This window comes from Apium graveolens, chromosome 10, assembly GCF_009905375.1.
Source record: "Apium graveolens cultivar Ventura chromosome 10, ASM990537v1, whole genome shotgun sequence".
Classification (NCBI taxonomy): domain Eukaryota; kingdom Viridiplantae; phylum Streptophyta; class Magnoliopsida; order Apiales; family Apiaceae; genus Apium; species Apium graveolens.
In genome coordinates, this window is record NC_133656.1 from 210,602,299 (window position 1) to 210,624,063 (window position 21,765).

The 21,765-nt window shown below is 33.4% G+C and overlaps 2 protein-coding genes across 4 annotated transcripts; one reads left to right on the forward strand and one right to left on the reverse strand.

Annotated features, from left to right (window-relative positions):
• The first annotated feature begins 2,730 nt into the window (after positions 1–2,730).
• On the forward strand, positions 2,731–5,103 carry LOC141689221 (UDP-glycosyltransferase 73E1-like). 2 transcript variants are annotated; one of them, XM_074493437.1, is made up of 2 exons: positions 2,731–4,586; positions 4,960–5,103. In XM_074493437.1, exon 1 carries the CDS (start codon positions 2,941–2,943, stop codon positions 4,414–4,416), a length of 1,476 nt encoding a protein of 491 aa, XP_074349538.1. In that variant the 5' UTR covers positions 2,731–2,940; the 3' UTR covers positions 4,417–4,586; positions 4,960–5,103. The 2 variants fall into 2 exon arrangements, with proteins under 2 accessions (XP_074349538.1, XP_074349539.1); XM_074493438.1 differs by lacking the exon at positions 4,960–5,103 and adding an exon at positions 4,718–4,951.
• Positions 5,104–5,927: 824 nt separating this feature from the next.
• On the reverse strand, positions 5,928–21,673 carry LOC141689220 (uncharacterized). Of its 2 annotated transcripts, XM_074493436.1 has the most exons (21): positions 20,673–21,671; positions 20,106–20,177; positions 19,776–19,980; positions 19,524–19,632; positions 11,484–11,579; positions 11,143–11,379; positions 10,993–11,064; positions 10,801–10,882; positions 10,659–10,718; positions 10,437–10,489; positions 10,180–10,349; positions 8,969–9,182; positions 8,726–8,783; positions 8,547–8,603; positions 8,151–8,396; positions 7,540–7,604; positions 7,380–7,436; positions 7,207–7,300; positions 6,805–6,945; positions 6,587–6,713; positions 5,928–6,439 (listed from the first exon to the last, which is right to left on the reverse strand). In XM_074493436.1, exons 1-21 carry the CDS (start codon positions 21,456–21,458, stop codon positions 6,267–6,269), a joined length of 3,174 nt encoding a protein of 1,057 aa, XP_074349537.1. In that variant the 5' UTR covers positions 21,459–21,671; the 3' UTR covers positions 5,928–6,266. The 2 variants fall into 2 exon arrangements, with proteins under 2 accessions (XP_074349537.1, XP_074349536.1); XM_074493435.1 differs by having other exon boundaries at positions 5,928–6,713; positions 20,673–21,673.
• Positions 21,674–21,765: the final 92 nt, after the last annotated feature.

Consider the following 21,765-nt stretch of genomic DNA (forward strand, 5'->3'; position numbering starts at 1 on the left):
TTACCACTTGTGGTCTCCAACTTGAAAAGTGTTAGATTTGATTTGATCAACGCCATTTTCAGAGAAGAGCGAGAAAGAGTCGAGTTTGAGCACGTAATGTTGGGGTGGTGTGTCTCTGACTTGTCTTAAAACCCCTGCAATTTGTGTATAAATAAAATAAAATAAAATAATAGAGATTAGATTATATAGTACGTAATTTGTATGAAGGAAAACGAGGGGGGTATCGTACCACCTTCGTCCTCTTCAGCAACAACAGAAGCCATTAACACAAACACCGATGACTGATAAACCCTTTTTAATTTAAAGAGGGAGGGCAAGTAAAAGGCAAATGGTGCGCCGATTCGTATCCAGGAATTTTACTTTTAATCCTATTTGTAATTGTAACTGTATACAGAAATGAAACAGGTAAAAATATGATTATTTTTTTTTATTTGTACATTAGTTTTACTCTAAAAATATCACTCTAAGATTTATTTTTTTGCAAAATTGCAAATCTACAATTAATCTAAAATTATTGTACAAAATATTATATCATTATCTATCTATCTATACTATTATATTAAAGACGAAATAATGAAAATTTGGTTTGTAGTCGGTATAGTCACCGTAATTATAGTAATTTTAAAATAAAATACTTTCGTAAATAGATAAGTATTCTTAATAAAATTATAATATGTCTAATGATTTTTTTTAACCGTAGGTAACCCGCAGCGGTAAACCGCATTTAAGCGACGGACTCTGGTTGAGGAGGTATAATCATAAATTCTCCTCCCGTGGGATTCGAACATGTGTATTACATTATTAATAAAAATATAAATTTAATCATTACATTATTTTTTAAAACTATATTAACACTAACTTATACACCTATGTGTATTTTAATAATTATTATGAAATCATATTATTAAAATTTCAACTAAATAAGTTTCATAGCTTAAATTTTTTAGTTCAAATTAAATTTAAAAATATAATATAATATTAAAAATAATCCATGCATCGCACGGGTTTTAGGTTAGTTATAGATTTATCCAAATTTTTGGTAGTTATGGTCTATGTACTATCAATTTAATATGAATTGTTAGATCTTTAAACAAGTTGATCATGGTCGTGGGATCTAAAATAAAGAAATATTTTATAATCAACAATAAGTAGTATTTTAAATTGAATAAAGTTTTCTACCATTACAATGATTTAAACCAAAAATACATATTTGTTAATAAATACATATTTGTTAATAAATAATAATTTATATAATAATAATAATATATTAAATAATAAGTTAATATTTTTAAGCCAGGCCTATTATTCATATATTGGATTGGATTGGGTTGAGTTGTGTTGGGCTATACCCTTTTATTTTATATGAACACTCAACTGAATAAACTTACGATATTAAATTGAAAATCATAATTCAAAGTTCGACTACTAATTCTGCAAATGTCAAATATCACAGTGATTCATAATGTCAACTTTGTACAAGTCATTAATTTAAAATTTAAAATAAGAGAAATTTTAAATTTAGTTTCAGATGACAAGATGACAAGACATGTGAATACATAAGGGTAAAGGGGATAAACAACCATTTTTTATATACAAGTATGAAAATAATGATTGTCAGTAAAGATGGTTGAAAATAACGGATTAATTACTCTGGCCGGGTAATAGCTAATACCCATTTTCCAAATGGGTAATCATATGATACGCATGTGAAATCAGGGTGTTATATATTAACTTTATATTTTCAAAACTGGTATGCAAGTTCTAGCTCGGTAATGTGCATATTCATAAATATATTATACCCAAATAAGAGGTGGGATAGATTTTTTTTTTCACTAATACATATGTGTTTGGGATATGTTATAAAAATGTGTTACCCAATTTATAATTGCGTATTCAAATCGTTAGAATTCGCACTCGTCCCAAAAAATTGTCAGTTTTATTAATCTTGTTAAAAAAATTGTTATTTTTTACATTTTTTCAATAAATAAAGTATACAGTTCAATTATCTTTAACAAATATTTTTATGTATGTATAAATGAAGATTAAAATTTACTAATTTATTATTTATATAGGTCATCGGTAAACATTTAAACTTATACTCGCATATTATTAGGATGGACAAGGTTAAAATCTGTGTTGATATGAGCTAACATGTAATAGACTTGAATTGAATTAAATATGTAATGGACTAAACATATAGTAAGAATGTAACTCAATTATATAACAGGTTGGGTAAATATGTAAATTTGTTAAACCTTCACATAACCCACTATATTCGGATTTAAAAAAAAATGAAACTATTAATATTTCGATTTCAGACAATTCGAATTGATCGACCCAAAAAAGGATGTGTCGGGTCAATTTTTTGGATTAATCGGGTTTTTGTTCGGCCCTGTAACAAAGGAAAAAGTACTCACAGTCACAAGTCATAACGACTCAAACCATAATTGCTGAGAAATATATATATATAGTCAATATAAAATGGATTGCAGTCTACTATCTCTCTATCTAGCTAAGGGGACAAGTGAGGGTCTAATTCTAATAAATTTACATGATTCTGTTGCTTATAGATGGCTCATAATTCGCCAAATAACCAAAACGTCCCCGGATGCAAGCTAAGCCCAACTCAATCATACATCAATAATTTCCCCTGCTTGCATTAATATCACTTGACCAAAATGATGCAAATGGTATTATCGTAATTTGCATCAACACACGGCTCTCAAACAAATCCAGAGGAACAATTTCATACTCAAGCTCTAGCGTTTGCACCGCCTCATAATCCTTGTCAAGATAAGCCGCCAGAACACTATGTGTGGCCTCTTACATCACCACATAAAATGTAGCACCGCCCAATGAATCAACATGTTTATATACATATATATTATTACTTGTACAAACTGAATGACTCGCAACACAACTTAACTCTTACTATTTGTCATGGACAACATAGCTCATCCAAACCTTCATTTTATCTTGTTTCCTTTGATGGCTCAAGGTCATGCAATCCCCATGGTAGACATCGCCAAATTGTTGTCTCAACGTGGCGCTGCTGTTACCATCATCACTACTCCTGTCAACGCTCTGCGGTTTCAGGCAACTGTCAACCGAGCTGTCCAGGGCGGACGCATTATCAGTGTGGTTCAACTTACCTTCCCAAGTGAGCAAGTTGGACTGCCTAAAGGATGTGAAAATTTTGACATGCTATCCACACATCATTTGAGTGCACAATTCTTTGCAGCAACTAGTATGCTACGCGAACCTTTTGAAACATTTCTTCAAGATGTTAAACCGCCTCCAAGTTGCATACTATCTGATATGTGTCTTCCCTGGACAACTGATGTGGCTCACAAGTTTCACATTCCACGACTTATTTTTCATGGTCCATCTTGCTTTTCACTCTTGTCTATGCACACTCTAATGAACTCCAACTTGTTTGATGAAGGGACCTCTGAACATATTGTTGTGCCTGGCTTACCACATAAAGTGGAAGTAACTAAAACCAAGGTTGAGGGGATGGTGAAACCTTCAAGTTCTTCTCAGGACCCTGCTGCTATGAAAGCTCTACTTGAGCAAATCCTAGAATCCGATAAGAAAGCATTTGGAATAGTGGCCAATACTTTCGAGGAGTTGGAGCCAGAGTATATCAAAGAGTATGCGAATGTTAAGGGTAAAAAAGTTTGGTCTATCGGACCTGCTTCACAATGTAACAAAGACATATTAGACAAGGTTGAGAGAGGTAACAAGGCTTCCATAAATGAGCATGATTGCTTGAATTGGCTAGATGCGCGGGAACCAACCTCTGTGCTCTACGTATGCTTAGGAAGCATGGGAAGGCTAGCAACTTCCCAGTTGATAGAACTAGGGCTGGCATTGGAGGAATCAAACCTACCTTTTATCTGGTGCATAAAAAACCAAACGGAAGAATTTGACAAGTGGATTTTAGAAGAAAATTTTGAAGAAAGAACTAAAGGGAAAGGCCTAATAATATGGGGTTGGGCGCCACAGGTTCTAATACTGTCACATAAAGCTATTGGAGGATTTTTAACACATTGTGGCTGGAATTCGACGCTTGAAGGTATTACTGCTGGAATCCCATTGTTGACGTGGCCTTTATTTGCCGAGCAGTTTCTGAATGAAGCTCTAGTGGTGCAAATACTAAGGATTGCGCTGAGTCTTGGTGCTGAGCGGCCTATTATGTTTGGAGAAGAAGAGAAGGTTGGAGTTTTGGTAAGGAGAGATGATATTAAAATGGCTGCAGAAAAGTTGATGGATGGTGGAGATGAAGGGAGGGAAAGAAGAGAAAGAGCTAGAGTGCTCGGAGACGAGGCCAAAAAAGCAATGGAGGATGGTGGCTCTTCTTATCTAAACATGAACCTCCTCGTTAAAGAAATAATGGCACAGGCTCATGTATAAGGGTCAGTAAGTTGCTGCTAATGTTACTTGCGACAACAGCAAAGAAAAATCCAGTGTACACATTACACATGTCTTCTCCTTCTGCATCTATAGTAATTTACTCAAGGCTCCAAGCAAGATGCAGGAGAAGTAATTTTCACACCAAATTTTATGAATTCTCATCAAAATGGGTAAGAAATCAAACAAGTAATTATAATGTGTATCGTCTGGGACAATTGTTTTCCAAATGATACAACATAGTAAATGAGGTATCTATCATGTATTTTATCTACTACAGACTAGCTTTTCATAAAATGTATAGGTATGTACTGGCACTGTGATTAGGATCAAGAGCAAGAGCAGCTTCGTAGCCGGTAGTAGCCCTGCACATCAGCATTGTCTTCTGCTAATAACTCGATTTTTAGTATGGATAAACTAGTAAAAAAGAAAATATACAGGGTTCACGTAAAGTCCTAAAACAACCAATAATGATTTACAGTTTCAGTCTTGTCTGGTAAGTTTTTCATTCCAAAATATGTATTTTTTTTCAATTCACTGTGGCAGACCTTTCTCGGTCCAACATGTGCACGATATTGAAAATTACACTGGGTCGGGTCGGCTAACAGGTAATGCCCCTCCTGATCCCTCTCATCCTCTCTGAGAATATAAATCCAGTCTTAGTGGAATAATCATTAACCAATTTGAACAGCTAGACATTCAGAATTTTGGCCTTAAAACGGTAGAACAAAATGATGCATCATGCCGGGAAATATACAGGTGTTGTAAGGCGAATGAGCAACACTTATTTGACTCCCTAGGCATGACCATGCTGCTAGCACAGGCGACCTAGGCTTACCCTTTGGATGAGGTGAGTTCATGTTTACCTAATAATTACAAACATGTAAAGATCGATTACAAGAAGGGTGCCCGCCTGATATATGGTTCTGTCTCTGGGTGTACCCAGGAAGAGATGAAGGATTATCAAAATGGGCTGTTTTTCTTCTCTGCAAGGGTTTTTTCAGGTGATTTCTCGGTTTCTCACCATTATTACTATTTCTCTACAATTTTTGTAGCTTTTCCAGATATCTTTGTTTGAAAAGGTATTAACATTCTGATAAGTTGGGGTGCAATTATCCGGTACAAGGCAATGAAGAAAATGTAGGTGTTGTCTAGGAAAGATGTAGAGAAAAAAAATGGAGGTCAGGGAAAATATGCGGAAATGAAGTGGGATCAACAAATGATCTGATTTTGAAGATGCACATTCCCCTGATAAAATTATACATGTAGCTAGTACAGCTCATGTTGAGTAACTTTTTATACTTGCTAGGCTAAACTATAACCATGTACCAAACTGCAGCATATAACATGATGACAAGATTCCTAGAACATGCTCACCGTGACGGGGGCAAGCAAATACACCTATTTACTAAATTAGATTCACCATGAAAGCAATTCAATTTCTTTATGATCAATTTTGTATGCCAAAATATCGACCATTGCAGCAGATTTTTCAAACACTAGCAAGTCCAAAATCCAGAAATAGCATAACTTGCTACTTAAAAGCTGCTTTATATAAGTCTTGCCGACAGCGTCAACAGCCATGCTATACAGTCATGAGATTCCAGAAATAGCATAACTTAATACTTAAAAGCTACTTTATAAGTCTTGCCGACAGCGTCAACAGCCATGCTATACAGTCATGAGTATGTGCTATATCAATGGATAAAATGCAAGGAAAATTATCAACAAACTGGCGATGATCTCCTCTGTATAAAAATGATACAACTACTGCAAGAAATTAAGTGCCGCTCATTTTGATTGGTCCTCAACAACATCTAGGTCTTCAGCAGATGCACCAACTATGATTGCATTTAGATGTCAGCAGTAGCATCAACATCTTCAAGAATCTCTGCAGCTCGGTCCTTGTCGGTACTAGTAGATGTTTCTTTCTCCTCAACGGTCACCATCACAGCGATATCTTGTTCGGAAACCTTTGTAACAGCCATATCTTGGTCTGAAACCACAGGAACAGCCATATCTTGGTCTGAAACCACAGGAACAGCCAGATCTTGGTTAGAAACCACAGGGACAGTCATATCTTGGTCGGAAACGACAGGAACAGCCAAGAAATCTCGGTCGGAAACCTTAGTGACAGCCATATATTGGTCGGAAACCTCAGTAATGGACATACCTTGGTGAGAAACATCACTAACAGTTAATTCTTGGCTGGCAATTCGACATTGGGGAACAGCTTTTTCTAGCATAGTTGTTCCCTCAAAGGTAAGCATTTGCCAACACTTCTTCCTGTAATTGTTAAGCTGGCAAGATAGAAGGTTAGAAACTACTACACCAAAAAAAGTAAGTTTACATATAAGCTGATAATAAGAAAACCAAATAGTTCAGCAATACCTGTTCCTGTGGTATCTTCTCAAAACCAAATTTTTTGGTCCATATAGTTTCAGCTTCTTCAGCAGCTGGTAGAACAAGGGTTCGGACACTCAGGAAAGCCAACAATTTCTCGATGCATGAGAACAACAATTGAAAATAGCCCTGTGCAAATGTTTTATACTTAAATTGGGAAACTGTATTTGCCATTAAAACAGGACTAAAGTATCAGAAAACCCCATATTTAAAAAAGGAGGAAAATCATTGCCTTCCAACTCATAAAAACTTTTAATAACACTAGTAGTCAAAGTGTATACTAGAATATATAATAGAATCAACCGATCAGCAGCGATTGTTTCAAGCTATAAAAAAAGGTTTATCTGACAACAAAATGCAACATCTTGTTTAGGCTATCTTCAAACTAACCTTGCCCTGGTTTTCCTTGGTAGTTGCAACCAACGGGAGTTCTGCTAAGTCACGTCCAAAAATTCGAAGAAGTCCAGCAGATACCACAGTAGAGCTGCAAGATACAATAGAGCTTCAATAAAAACTAATGGCACTAATAGGAGACACAAAAGGAATATGCAAAAATTACATACTTGACTGTCAAGATTGCACAGTACATTCCACTCAAGTCTTGGCCCCTTATATTCCTTCTACAAGATTCAACATAACCACAAAAACGGTAAGAAGATTACACAATGGAACAAGGTACTGAATGAAATAAACCTTCCAGGTTATGGTGACTGTGATGCTTACCCATAAACCATTGATGGGATATAATCACGTCCTGATAATACATCAACTATAGGGTCGAAATTCTCCTGCAAATTAGGTAGTTGAAGTCAGAGAAAATATAACAAAATGTTTTTTTTGCAAGGTTACTGCCTTAGTATTTAACGCAGAATATGCATTCAAGCCCAAAGAAATAATTAAAATATAACAAAGCATAGTAGCCTTACTACTGTTGTTATGTTCATATTGCATTGTATAGTTATCTTTGATAATAACCGAAACTTTGGGAATCGTCACAGTCATCCAACAAAACCAATTAACAGTTACATTTATTTCAGGTAATTGATCGTATTAAAAATCTCTTATCTCATTATAGGTATTTAATTAATCATGTAATGCGAGTATAAATTAGTTCAGCTGTTATGTATTTAATAGGCTGAACTTCTCCCAGCAACTTTGCGGCAGAACCTCTGCATTAGTCCTACATACTCGCCCACATATGGGAGGAATGCAGCAATCCACCCTCTTCACCATTACTATATACGTGAAGGCATAAACATAGAAAGACACTATAGCAAATAAAACTAACCCAACTACAATAGGTCCCTAGAAATATAAGCTGATAGTACACATACATGGAAGATAGCACAAGCCTCTGAAAGCAACAATTTGTTTTCGCGAGATGAAATTCTGGCGCTAAGAAGTCTCCATTTTACAACGACATTGGTGACACATTCCAGACCCTTATCAACGTGCTGCTTTCTAGTGACACCTAAAAGAGAGTCAGTAAGCTTCTCTGCTCCAGAAACTAACAGATTCTGCAAATCAGAGTGAATTCTCTTGCAGTCTGAACAGCAAAACCACTCGCCACTTGGCAATTCCTGTTGCCCATCGAGGTTTCGTTAATAAAAATTTGTTAAAATGCCGGACTAATCAAGTCTGGCCCCAAGATAGAAAAGCTACATATATGTAGTGTTTTTACATATACATATAACATATACATAATTATTTACATATTTAAGAAACCTCACCTTTAGATCGGCCATTTTGTTTTTCTTCAAGCAACCAACATGGTATTCCCTCTCGCACTAGGGAAGAAAGTGGATAAATAAACATGAACAGTCAGTTTGTCTAGGGATAACATAGGCAATCAATCTTTATTCACTTCGCACTACAATAATGAACAGAGCTGACACAAAATAAAAAATACCTGATCACAGAGAATAACTGTTCGCGGCCCAAAACCAGTTCGGCTAAAGTCATAACCTCTGTATCATACCAAACATCAATGAACCAACAGAACAGAACATCAATAAACTAAAAGATGACTAGAATGAGTGAAGGTAATAGACTGATAGATACATTTGACTTATGATTAACACTTGAATGGGTAAAAAATGGTCATGGCTGGAAAAATCTATAGATACTATTTGCCTTTATTATATTAATTTACCTGCAAAGAACGCATGCAAAAACTTCAGAAGCTTCTGGGTTTTTGACAATACGAATGCAACGTTCTGTTATCTGTCCCATTACATCTACTCCTAAAACTCTTCCAGCTGCAACAGCATTGGCGTTGTGTGCAACAAATTTTTCCCTTTGAAACATATTCTGACAGAACTTACAGTACCATTTACCACGAGGAACTGTCTTTAAGGACGCACATTCTACAAACACCAAGAAAATTGAATGTCAGATAAAAGAGGTAACAACTGAATAACTGATATGAAAAAACTTAGAATACATAAAATTACAGGGTACAGATAAGGTTCAAATGACACAGGAAGAGGGCAATAGGCAAATTCTCAGGTCGTATGAGGGAACTAAGGTCAGTACTTGAAACAGACTTATAGTTATCGTCTTATTAAAAAACTGATATGTCTCGAGTCCATTCAAGTTACAAGCCCAAGATCAGGGCCCAACATGCTGTTTCGAGCAAAAAAATGAATCAGGGGCAACAAGAAACACATTATCTAATTAGGTCTAAATAATGACTTTCTTACAATTTGCACATTGAATTGCAGGTTAATTTTGCAGTCTAAAGACTGTAAATATTTATTCTCATTACTTACACAAATAAATTATGGCATAACACTTTATCCAAACTACACATGGGTTGTCAGGACAGAAAAGGAAGATGGCCCTTAAACAGAGTAAGACGACCCTGAAAAGGATTGTACCTGTCAAATCTAAAATAACCGGTAAATAAACACTCCCTGTACAAACTGAGATATTGGAAGATTGGTTAAAACCTCTACCAGATCTTGTGAAAGCATCATAATTAAGCTTGTACATTATTAACTTAATAAGCATTGCAAATATGTTCCTTGAGTCCCATTTTGTGTTTCTTAAACCAAGCAGGGAAGGGTAACGCCAGGAAGAAGTAACTATCCATCTCAATATAAACACATCGCCAATTACACTGATACAAACGCAAACACTTATTAAGATATCTACGCTTTTAAGATATCCACGCATAACAATCTAGCTGGCTTATCCCTTAATTTTTATACTTAATACCATTTGCAACTGTTTTACTTTCTCATTCCCCAGTCACCTTGTACTTTTCACAAACAAATTATTGAAGAACTAAAAATTCAAAAACAATAATATTTAAATACGTGTGATCATTGACAGTCACAATTTTCCGAATTTTTAATTTACCTTGGTGAAAAGACCTAGGGCATCCATCACAAAGCAAGAGATCGCCACCATCCGCACAGATGATGCATAAGTCATCATTGTCCCTGAGAGAATTCTTCGTCCGCTTCAAATTTAGAGCCACTGCATATTCATGGAGAGACACTCCATTGGAGGTGTATATGTAATTATATCTGCAAAAAGAGAAATTGAATTTTCAAAAATTAGAAAACTATCTTTAAATTTTAGTTGAGGGCAAAGAGGAGGAAACGAAGACGTACGGCTTCCTGCGTGATGCCCAGCCGGCGTGTGCTTCGAACTGGGATGGACTAACCTGCTCATTGTACACAATAGAATTTCATTTCTTTTAAATGATTTACATTTAAGACTAAATGACCAGTGTCTATAATATTCCTCCTACGGGATGAAGGGCGTCCCCCATTGTTTACATATTCATTTATTCCCTTAAAAAATTCCTTTGTAAAAAAGAATAATCAACTTACATCACTACTGCAACAAAGACAATATATCCCAGTTTCTGTCTTGTAACCTTGTAGTAACCTCTGTCAATAAATTCAAGACATTAGAAACAATATGATAACTACTAACCACAAAACAGGCACGTAAAACATCAAACTCAACTACCTTTCCTTGAGAATAATATGCTACTTCAGAACCGTTGGGCAATCCATCCTTCTCATAAACCAATCTATGCATCTTTTGATCTCTGCATGAATAGGCAGTTTACGATATTTAAGAAAGTTTATTACAAGTAAAGTATAAACGCTAAGCAGCCACATACATATAACACCATCTAAAGGTTATTTATGTACCAACTTTTTCGTTATCTTCCATCTGCTACTGGAGGCAGGTTTGATCGTACTCCGGCATGGAACAGATTTTGGTACTCTGAGTCAAACCAGTCACTTTTTAGTAAACAAAACAACAGCACGATTGCCAGAATGAATTTCAATTGAAAATACCTACTTTTTTGAAATTTTCTTCTGACTCTTACTCATTGACAAGGCACGAAGTGGAGTACTTTTAGGAGACTTTGGACTTGATGATGTCTTTCCTAGAAGCTTTCCTCTGCTCTTGTTTAGACGAGGGGTCGTTTTTACTGACACCATCTTCTTTATAGGCTTCCGCTTACTCTTGATTTGTGACGATTTGTTCGACAAAGCACTAACAGGAGACACTGGATCCAAGACTGCTCTTGATGATCTGGAGTAGCATAAGTGAAAAAATGAGCAATGATATTACATTTTAGCCATCAACTGAAGATGCAGGGAGGCAAAAGAAGTGTAATTAAAGGGGGAGAAACTAACTTCCTTTTTATCTTTGTACTTTGACTACTCCCTCGTTTATTGTCACGTAGTGAATCTCTTCTCGGAGACAGGGGATCCAGATCTTGTTCACAGTACCTATAATAATCCAGTAAAAGAAAATCAGAAGTGCGGAAATGAAGATATCGATTTGAAGGAGGGAAATGGGAAAAGGAATAGCATCATAAAAACAAGTATGTACTACATTGGATTCTGTACAAAAGAGAAAATGCATAGACTGTGACTGATAGTAACTAAACTAGAAAAAGATGATAAGTTTAACTTTATTTAATATGCAATTTTTATGGCCATTTTGTCTGCAATCTTCTGTAAGAAACACTTTAGCACTGACCTGAAACTCCCCTGAAGAAAACTTAAAGGGATTAAGTGTCACAAAAAAAAGCACTGAATTAAAGAATTAACAAAAAATGGCCCGAAAATCAACCCAAAAAGTATTTTAAAATGCAATGCTACCCAAAAAAATAGAGAAATACAGTACAGAAATGAATTGAAAACCGGGATTTGGTTATTGGCCCAAAGAGTTCTCTAATCCTTCTTGATATAGCAGATCTAGAATATTAATTCTCAATAGTTCGAATCATAGCCTGATCGATCTAGAAATAGATAAACACTAGCGATAGAGCAACATTAATGATAAACTAACAACATCTATAAAACAGCTGTGATGCTTGGATTCGCTGGAAAACCCAGCCGTACCTGTGTAGACACGACACGATCCGGATTCGGAAACGGAATCCACATCGGATTTGTTGGACAGAAATAAGACACTTCGTTGTTGCCGGAGAAACCCAGTCACCGCCCAGGAGATGTGATTTACGGAGAGATTATAGAATAGATTATTAATAAAAAAAGGAGAAGGGAGACGGAGAAGGGGGAGAAGCTAGGGGCGTGAACTTCGAAAAAGACAATCTGTTTTGGCTTTTAACAATCCGTCTACATTCATTTACTATTCAATTTAAGTCATAAGTGTAAAGCTGTATCCCAAAAGGCACAAACTTTAATAAATAGTTTTAAAAGTTAGGATCAAAATTATAAACATATGTCGATTTTAATAGGAGTAAAAGAGATGGGTAATATTTTAAAACTTAAATCAGCACCCCATTAATTACTTATAACTTTACAAATTTGTTTTAATTAGTATTTTTAAAAATATAAGTCTTGCGCATCACTCGTAACTATATCAAAATTTATTTAGAAATAAACATTAGATAAAGAATCTTGTAATTGGCCTCAATATTTATTTACCAAACATTAGACATTAAGATTCTTAACAAGATAAGATACCATAGTTTATTTAGCAAGGAAAAAAAATAAGATACCATATATTTAGGCGATTGATGAAATGCGATGAGAGAATTGTATCCACACCATATAGGTAAAATTAGAGTCTTTAAATACAATTTAATTCCCAATATCTAGAAATGCAATTGAATTTTATTTCTTGCTCCGTACAATTCACAATATCTAGAGACGCAATTTAATTTTTAACACATACACAACAATGAATAATGACCACGAGAAAAAAAGTTTTGTCTTACGAGAATTCAATCACATACTATCCCCAAAAGTATTATGAGATACAAGGTGATAAGTGTGGGGATCACAATCACAACCCAAAACAAGAACAATCTCGATCTCAATAATAATTCAAAGTCTATAATTTTAAGAGATTCCATTATGAAAAGAGAACCTCATAGTTAATCAAAATAACAAGCCTATTTATAATCATAAAAAGCCTCCAAGCACACTAGCATAATTAAATAGAGAGAAAAGTGCATTTTGTACTACATTTTGATGATCCATGCACATGCAAGTTGCAATATTGCATTTCGAAATCCAACATTTGCAATAGGGACGTATTAATATTTATTTAGTTTGTGTAGTTTTGTTAATTCCAGCTAATGTCGTAAGTAAATAGAGGGGCAAATATTTCTTGGACACCCAAATAATTAGTGCAATAAACATAACTATTAAACTCTATCTCCTCTCTCTTATATACATATACATTGTTAATATATATATGTTAATATATATATATAGGGTCTTACTCCAATGAGAACCCCACTACTTTGAGATATGAGATCGAATCATATCCACTCATTTCAATTCATCATATTCATCTCTTACCATTGATTTAATATTTAATATTTTAATATCTAATATTTTATCATATTTTATCTAATTCAACCACTCATTAACCTCAATCACCTCCGCCGACCACCATTTCCGGCCACCACCACCTCCTGCGACCACCAGAAAATCACCACAGGTAAGCATAAAATCACCACCCTCTAAAAATATCACCATCGAAAAACGAAAAATCACCACCAGAAAACGAAAAATCACCACCGGCAACTGAAAATCACCATATCAAGCCACTATTTCAGCCTAACAGATCCGTCCACAAGTTTCCTTCAACTCCGACCACTAACATCATAACGGAAATCACCTGATCTAAATCTAAATCACCACAAATAAACTATGAACATCGCAACCCCTATCACACCACGAAAAAATCATCCGACAACCTCAATTAATTCCAACATGCATCATGATCTCAATTACAGAGATGCTACACAACAGAAAAACCAAATTGAAAACGAATATTAATTATCGTTCGCTCGCCGGAACTTATCGCTGGCGGCAGTTGATTCCGGTGACACCCAAAAATTAGCGCTTTCACCATCATCCAACTCCATTTTAACGTATATGTGCTCTCATGCTATTAAAAACATCAAAAATCACTGAATTAAAAATCATTATCTACTTTTGATTTCGAAATTGCTCAAAACAAAGATTTATTGGTGGTGAGAGATAGAGGATTGCGAGAAGATGAGTTTGGTTACCTAGAATTCTGATTTGGACATCAAAATTATATAAAAACGAGGCTTTGATTATTGTAGAGAGAATGAGAGGGAGAGAGAAGCGGATAAAAACAGATGAACAAGACGGCAAAGACATGGTGTGGTGGCGGTGACAGTGGTAGAGTTGCTGGTGGGGGTTGTTACAGTGAAAGAAGGGAGGGGAAATGAAATGGGTCTACTATTTAAATGAATGGCCCAGATTAAAAGTATTTAAAATATGTGGGGTCATAATTAAATCTCATATCTCATTATAATAGGGGTTCTCATTTGAGCAACTCCCTATATATATATAGGTCAAGGCTTAAGAGAAAACCCCCTTAAAAAAGGGAACGAGAGAACCCTACTTTAAAAATTAATTTCAAAATTCAAAAAAGGTGCAAATGTTTTTTTATTTTCATAGTGCTTCCATAAAGTTAATTACAAACAACCATTTTTAAAAAAAAAATCAAAAAAATCATGAAAAAAATTAAGAATCTACTTTTGAATCTCATAAATTTTAAGAATCTGTTTTTAATCTCAGAAATTATAAGAATCTGTTTTTGAATCTCATGAATTTTGATTCAAATCTTGATTTTAAAATTTATGTTATGACTATTACAATATTACTAAATAATTATTTCTTAAAATAAGCTAAAAAATATTTAGAATCTTATTTTAGATGAAAGATTCTCTCATTCCCTTTTTAAGAGGGTTGTCTCTAGAACCTTACTATATAAATGATCAAATAGAAACTAAATTTAAAATAGGAACTAATCTAGCCATTAGATCATATAATCTAATAACCCCCCTAAAAGCAACACACCCAACTAATCTGCACCCTCCCACACAATCTCAGTTTTTAATTTGATTTTTCCCGTCAAACGATATTTTTTTTTTAAATCCGACTTCAGTATATTTTTCTTCTCTCTCAAAAATCAATTTGCATACCATATGTGTTATATTTCGAAGTAATTTAAAAAAAAAATTATTTTCTAGTTTCTATTAGAATAGCCCTCTATATATATACGATGTATATATTGTAATCATCGAAAAAATTGATTAGTTTGGTTAGGTATAGAAGTGTTTTGTTTTGTGAATTGATAGATGATTGAGTATGCAAAAACAAGGACTGGATTATGCTATGTGATTGAGTTGACTTTGTTTTGTTTAGAATTGAATGATTACATTTGTAGTCCCATCTTTATTTGCCGTATTACTTCATTTTTACTTTATAAATATAGTTATAATGCTCAAACCATATATTACTCTATCTTCTTTAAATATATATAAAAACACTATGAAACCATATATTACTCTATCTTCTTTATATATAAATAAAAACACTATGCAACACTGTGCATATGAAAATATTGGTTTTACAATGAACCGTCTCTCACGTCTTACATTTCTATCTTAAGTATCTCTATATTTATCTCTATTTTAAAATATTTAATTACATAGTGATAAGTAGGTTTAGAGTAAAGTTTGGAGGAATGATGGGAGAAGAAATAGCAACATGAAGTAAAAAAAGGTGAAAATTTAAATATAAAATTATTTTGAAAAAGAGGTATGGTTGGAGATGGTCTTATAAGTCGGAAGAGGCTGTGTTGTTTTTCGAGAACCGGTGAGAATGAGTTAAGAATGACCCTTTTATTCTTGATTTATTATCAGGGGATAAGGGTGAGGTAAATACGAAACCATTTAGAAGAGATATGGTCGGAGGATTGGTTTGAATGATTTTCTTTCATGGTCCAAGGAAAACTTGTCCAACAATACTGTAAGGAGAAAAACAACTATAATATGTAATAATGTTCGATAACTAATTGGTGATTAATAAGAGCCGACGGGTGAAAAAACATAATTGCCTATTTCGCTAGTTTGCCCCAATGTTGACAGAGTTTTTTTTACAAAGCAATATTGCAAGGGTAGGAATCTGAACTTCAGTATTGTAAGTATATGTACACAACGTGCACTTTTCTTTAAAATAAAAGAAACAAATCCTATCATTGTACTAACATATCTTTAAATATTCCTAAGAAACTTAGTATATTAATATAATTAAACTTTTTAGTTTTCCTTTTTACAATATATACAAATTAATATTTCGACTAATTTCTGTGCACCATGGGATTTACATGCATCAACTTCCTAGTTCTTATCTCTTCCATAATAATATTAACAAATAATGAGTTCGTTTGCGTAAACTTAAAAAAATTACTTCTAGCTTACAGTTAATTAAAGTGAAAGGTCGTTGGGCAATTACATTGTTATGTGTAGTGTACTTACGAGTTATTAAAAATACAAACATATAATAAGTTATACTAGCTTACACAATCACGGGCTATTCTAATTTTATTATTTAATTATTTATATTTTTATATTTCACTTTAATTAAAACAAATTTCTGTTTTTGCTTAAAATAAAAGTATTATTTACAATAAGTTTTTTTAATTGAAATAAATTAGTGCGTAGAGCAACCCACTACAAGGTCTGTTTAAACAATAATAGTTGAATGGTTTTATTTAAGTAAATAGGGTCATTAAAGGATTTAAAAAAAAGCCACGGCCTAATATTATTATGTCTTAGATATGTGTTTCAGTGAACAATACTTGAGTATAATTATTAAATAAACTATAAACAGGCCCATTGAAATAGGTTTGAAAACAAATGTCCTGTAGATATGCTTGGTTTAAAATACATGAATCCTTTTAAAATATAAACATGCCAACCAATAGGTTTTCCAATTAAGGGATATTCTTGATAGTACCATTGTGTTTTGACTTTTTCCATTATAATCCTTCCTTCTTTTTTACTTACAACTTACAAGTGGTACATTGTATTTTAGGTTTCACATATACATATATACAATTTTGTTACCTAAATGTTAGTCAATATTTAAAATCTAAAAGTATCTCTTGTAGAAGTCAAAAAAGTAAAGATATGAGCTGTAAAAGTCAATTAAAAAATGGTATGATGAATAATATTTATAAATATATCTTTTGAAGTTACATATGTTTTTTTCAAATATTTTGATGATTAATGTTTATATGTGTCATATATTGTTAAGGTACTTGAAAGTGCTAAAGTTTTGAAATTTTAATGGGGAGTTATGTCATGTACTTATACTTTACCATTTGACTAATAAAATGCTAAGACATACGCCATATACGAAATTTAAAACACAAGGATACCACTCGCAAGTCAAATATATTTTAAAATAATAATTGCATAATATATAAAAATAAATAAGCCCATTCAAATATATTTTAAAATAATAAGCCCACTAAAATTAATTTTGAAATATTTTGACCCGTAGATAAGACCAATAAAATTAGATCATAGAGATATATTTTAAATTAAAACAATTGAATAATATTTTAACAAAGTAGGTTATAGAATAAACAAGCACTTAAACCCATAGAGTAGCCCCTAAAACTCTTATTATTTCGAGATTTAAAAATTTAGAGGCCTGGATATGTATAATATTTAGGTCCAAATATCAAAGTTGAGTACTAAAAAACAATTAAGTGCTAAAATGTAAGTATGAGAATAAAAGTAATTCAGTAAAGAATATTTAAGGGTATGTAATTAAAATAAAATTAGTATGGCCAGTTCCAAAAACAGGTTTTGTTCTGACAAAAATTTTAATGTTTTAATTTTAATGATATAATATACATAGATATATGTGAATAACTAACATTTATACAAGCATAATTACATAGGGTTGTAACTGGTTAGGTTAGAGAGATTGGGGTAAAATCCGGCACTAAACCATGTAACTGTTTTATAGAAGATAATAATCAGAATCCATGCTTGCCATTAGCTGTGAATTTGCAATTGGGTAGAATCAGTTTGCGGTTCAACTACCTATTAAAAGTAATATATAATAATTTATCATAAATATTATAAATTCAGGTGATATTATAATATAGAGGACAAAAAGAAAAAGTTGACGAGCATTCTTATTTAATAGAATATAATACAATATACATACTAAAGGTTGAAAAACAATTTAACCAATCATGGTTCTATATACCAATATGGGTTAACAATTAATATTATTTTAGAATACACACGCATACACACACACTTTCAATATTAAAATAGATGTTAATAAATATAGTTTACTAAGTTATATTTATATAAGTTTGATAATTATATTTCTAGTTTCAGATATAAAAATCTCTAAAATATATATATTTGCTTTGCAGTTGCGGTTGCGGTTTTTGGCGTTCCTCCAACCAACTTTTAACTTTAACTTATTTTCCAACTTTAAAGTCACTGTTAACTTGTTACACAAATGCACATTTTTTAACTTGTTAAGTGAAAAATCACTTTATGTTGCTAGCTTAAAGCAAAGACAAACATTATTATATATCTTTCATTTTTTTCCCAAAAAAACAACTAATCATACTCTTTGTCTTACCCAATCCTAAATAAGGTATAAGCGTTTTGCTAATTGCCAAAATGTCATCAAGGTGTAAATAGTTATTAGATTAATGTTCTACAAGTCATACTTATAATGTTAGATGTGAGAAGCGATCTCATGTCCATCAAATATATCAAATTATCAAATTAATTACTAAGGCATACTGAAAAAGAGAAAAGATAGTAAGATGTAGTAGATTTATTGGGTAAATGAAGTAGGAAGTTGTAATGAAACAAACAGCATAGATAACTAATATTCAAGGGAGAAGAGAAACATAAAGAACATTATATATAAATATAGCTTGTATTTATAATTGTATGTATACTGTTACTGCAATTTACTGCAATTTACTGCATGCCTTCTCTATCAATCTTCTACTAATCACAATATGAAGTTTAAAATAGATTCTGCAGCAAGAACTAAATTATGACTTCCTTTATAACTTCAAATTATATTAACACTAGAAAAGCTTTAGGATTACAAGTATTAACTCTTTCATTATAAACATCCTTGACAAAAAGAAATTAGATCACACTGCAAGACTAATGATCTACCCTCATTTTTAAACATGCTCATTTTTAAACATTAATTGTATTCTTTTGAAGTCATAGATACTTAAATAGTAAATTGTTCAGGAAAATTATTGAAATGGGGACAAGTAACTTAAAGCTGAGAAAATATAATATAGACATGAGTGAAATAAAGGAAAACATATTGGTAAACAAATATATATGAGTATGAAAGGCATACCGAGCTTCCAATTCAGTTGTTTGTGTTGAATTATTCTGTAAATTTGCTAAATGCATGCACGGCTCACAAATGTGCTCCACATTTCCAGCAGTATTTAAAATAAATGATCCTACATATTTTCATGTATATAATCATCATCATCATTCAATATATAATTGAGTTTAAACTACCATTATCCCTACAAACTGGCAATGGATCAAAGTAAGAGCTAAGAAAACCTTCACTATCAGTCAAAAGAAGAGCTTAACTAACCCTTACAGCTCTGACAAATGATTATTTTCTTTCTGATCAGTGGACCAACAATATTCTGAATATCCGTTGCTAGTGTCTTCAAAGCATACTTATTGCACAATTTCACCACCTCTAGGAGGCTTTTACCATTCTCAAAACAAATATATTGTGATGCACGCTTGTACACCTTGCAAGCATGGACCTCAAATGCACTGGGAGGAACAACCTACATGTTTGAAGGTATCATATTGTTAGGTAACTATTTAGAGTAATTACTGAAAGCATAAATATGAATATCAATTTAGCGAAAGTATAATGAATAAATAAATAAATTAAATCATTATCACTCACCCTGGATCCCTTGCACAGACTACAGAAGCATAAAATTCCAGTCCCTTTAATTATTCCTCGAAGTGCAGACTCCTATTAAAAAGCAGATGTTTAGGGTTGAAAGTAGTCATGGCAAAGATTAGTTTAATCAAACCGTGATTAAAAACAATTAGTCAACCAAAAGCTAAGTCATGACTTTAAAGTCAATCCAACACTTCCCTATTGGTTTCGGCTAAATATAAACTTTCACAACTGAGTTTTAAATTTTAATACATCCTCATGAACTTGTGACCATTAGTTCTATAAGTTTCATCATTTTGATGAACGGCCACAGTTAGAATAAGAATATGCAAGCATGAACTTAATTTTTTAAGTAAAATGTCAAGATATTTTGGAGTGTAAATTAGAGTCATTATACGCAAATTCAATGCAGGGAAATATATGTAAATCCTATCAATTTAAGGAACTGCCAGTAAATTATTTCAATGAATGTCATAAAACAACAGGTCAACCAGAAACAATTCACAAGCCGACCAGTGTATGATTATAAGTTTCATAACCAGATTTAAAATATAACATACACATTACCTTATTGCCAGTTCCATTATAGAAAACCGCATAATCTTCCAACATACCGGTCTCGAAAAGTTCCTTCACATTTGTAGGCCTCCTACTCAATTCAATTTTTCTAGGCTCTAATTCAGTCACATTTCCAATGGCTTCAACAGGCACTTCAGTTAAATTACCCTCAGCTACCGCCGCCACATCATCTACATCATCTTCCTTTTTATGTTCCCGTTCCATAGTCTCGACAGGCTGTACATTCAATATTGATCGCGTAAACCGCCTCGAACCTCCACACAACGCCTTCTTTTTCTTCTTCCGCCTCTTCGCTGCTGGCGTCACAAAATTATCCATCGCCTCCGCCTTAATTTCAGAATCAACCTCCGCTACCGGCACCTCCACAATCACAGAATCAATCTTCGAATCCTCCACAATTACGGAATCAATTCTTGGTGCCTCCACAATTACGGATTCATTTTTCGGTAACTCCGCCACAACGGAATCAATTTTCGGTGCCTCAACACAATCAACCTTCGGCGCCGCCTCCACAATCACAGAATCAACTTTCGATTTCTCAACAATAACAGAATCACCGTTCTCGGACGAAATTTTAAGGCGCTTATTTCTCCGATACACATTAATTTCCCTACACTTTGTAATCGAAGCCATGGGCTTAGGAGACTGATCAACAGATCCGTTAACTGTAGAAACATTTTGAAGGAGATCGTCAGGTTTCGAAGCGCGAGTTCGACCGAGTGACTCGGTTACTTGTAACTGAGCCTCCATTGCCAAAGCTAACTCGCGCTTCATAGCCGTTGCTCCAATATGTAAAGATGAATCAAACGCAATTCTTCAAAGTTATAGGTATTGATCAAGATATAGATACAGAGAGCTGTATGTATCTATCTGTGAATTGTGAAAACCCTAGAGAATTTGTTGAGAGAGAAGAGAAAAGGGATACAGAGAGAGAGAGAGGCATACTCTGCAGAGAGACTTGGGATTAAAATTTATTTATACCATAATAACTATGAGATAAAATTAAATATGAATAGGTTTATCTTTTCAAATAGCACAACCAAAATTAGTTACAATTTGAGGGTATGAATTAGATATTATC

Bases quoted from the DNA above. Each gene is read 5' to 3' on its own strand.
- LOC141689221 (XM_074493437.1), top strand. From the start codon at position 2,941: ATGGACAACATAGCTCATCCAAACCTTCATTTTATCTTGTTTCCTTTG.
- LOC141689220 (XM_074493435.1), bottom strand. From the start codon at position 21,458: ATGAAGCGCGAGTTAGCTTTGGCAATGGAGGCTCAGTTACAAGTAACC. The intron at 19,981-20,105 runs GTGAGTGATAAT...TCAAACATGTAG, and splicing joins GTCTGTGCAAGGGATCCAGG to GTTGTTCCTCCCAGTGCATT. The intron at 8,604-8,725 runs GTATTTTTTATT...TTTCTTCCCTAG, and splicing joins CAGTTATTCTCTGTGATCAG to TGCGAGAGGGAATACCATGT.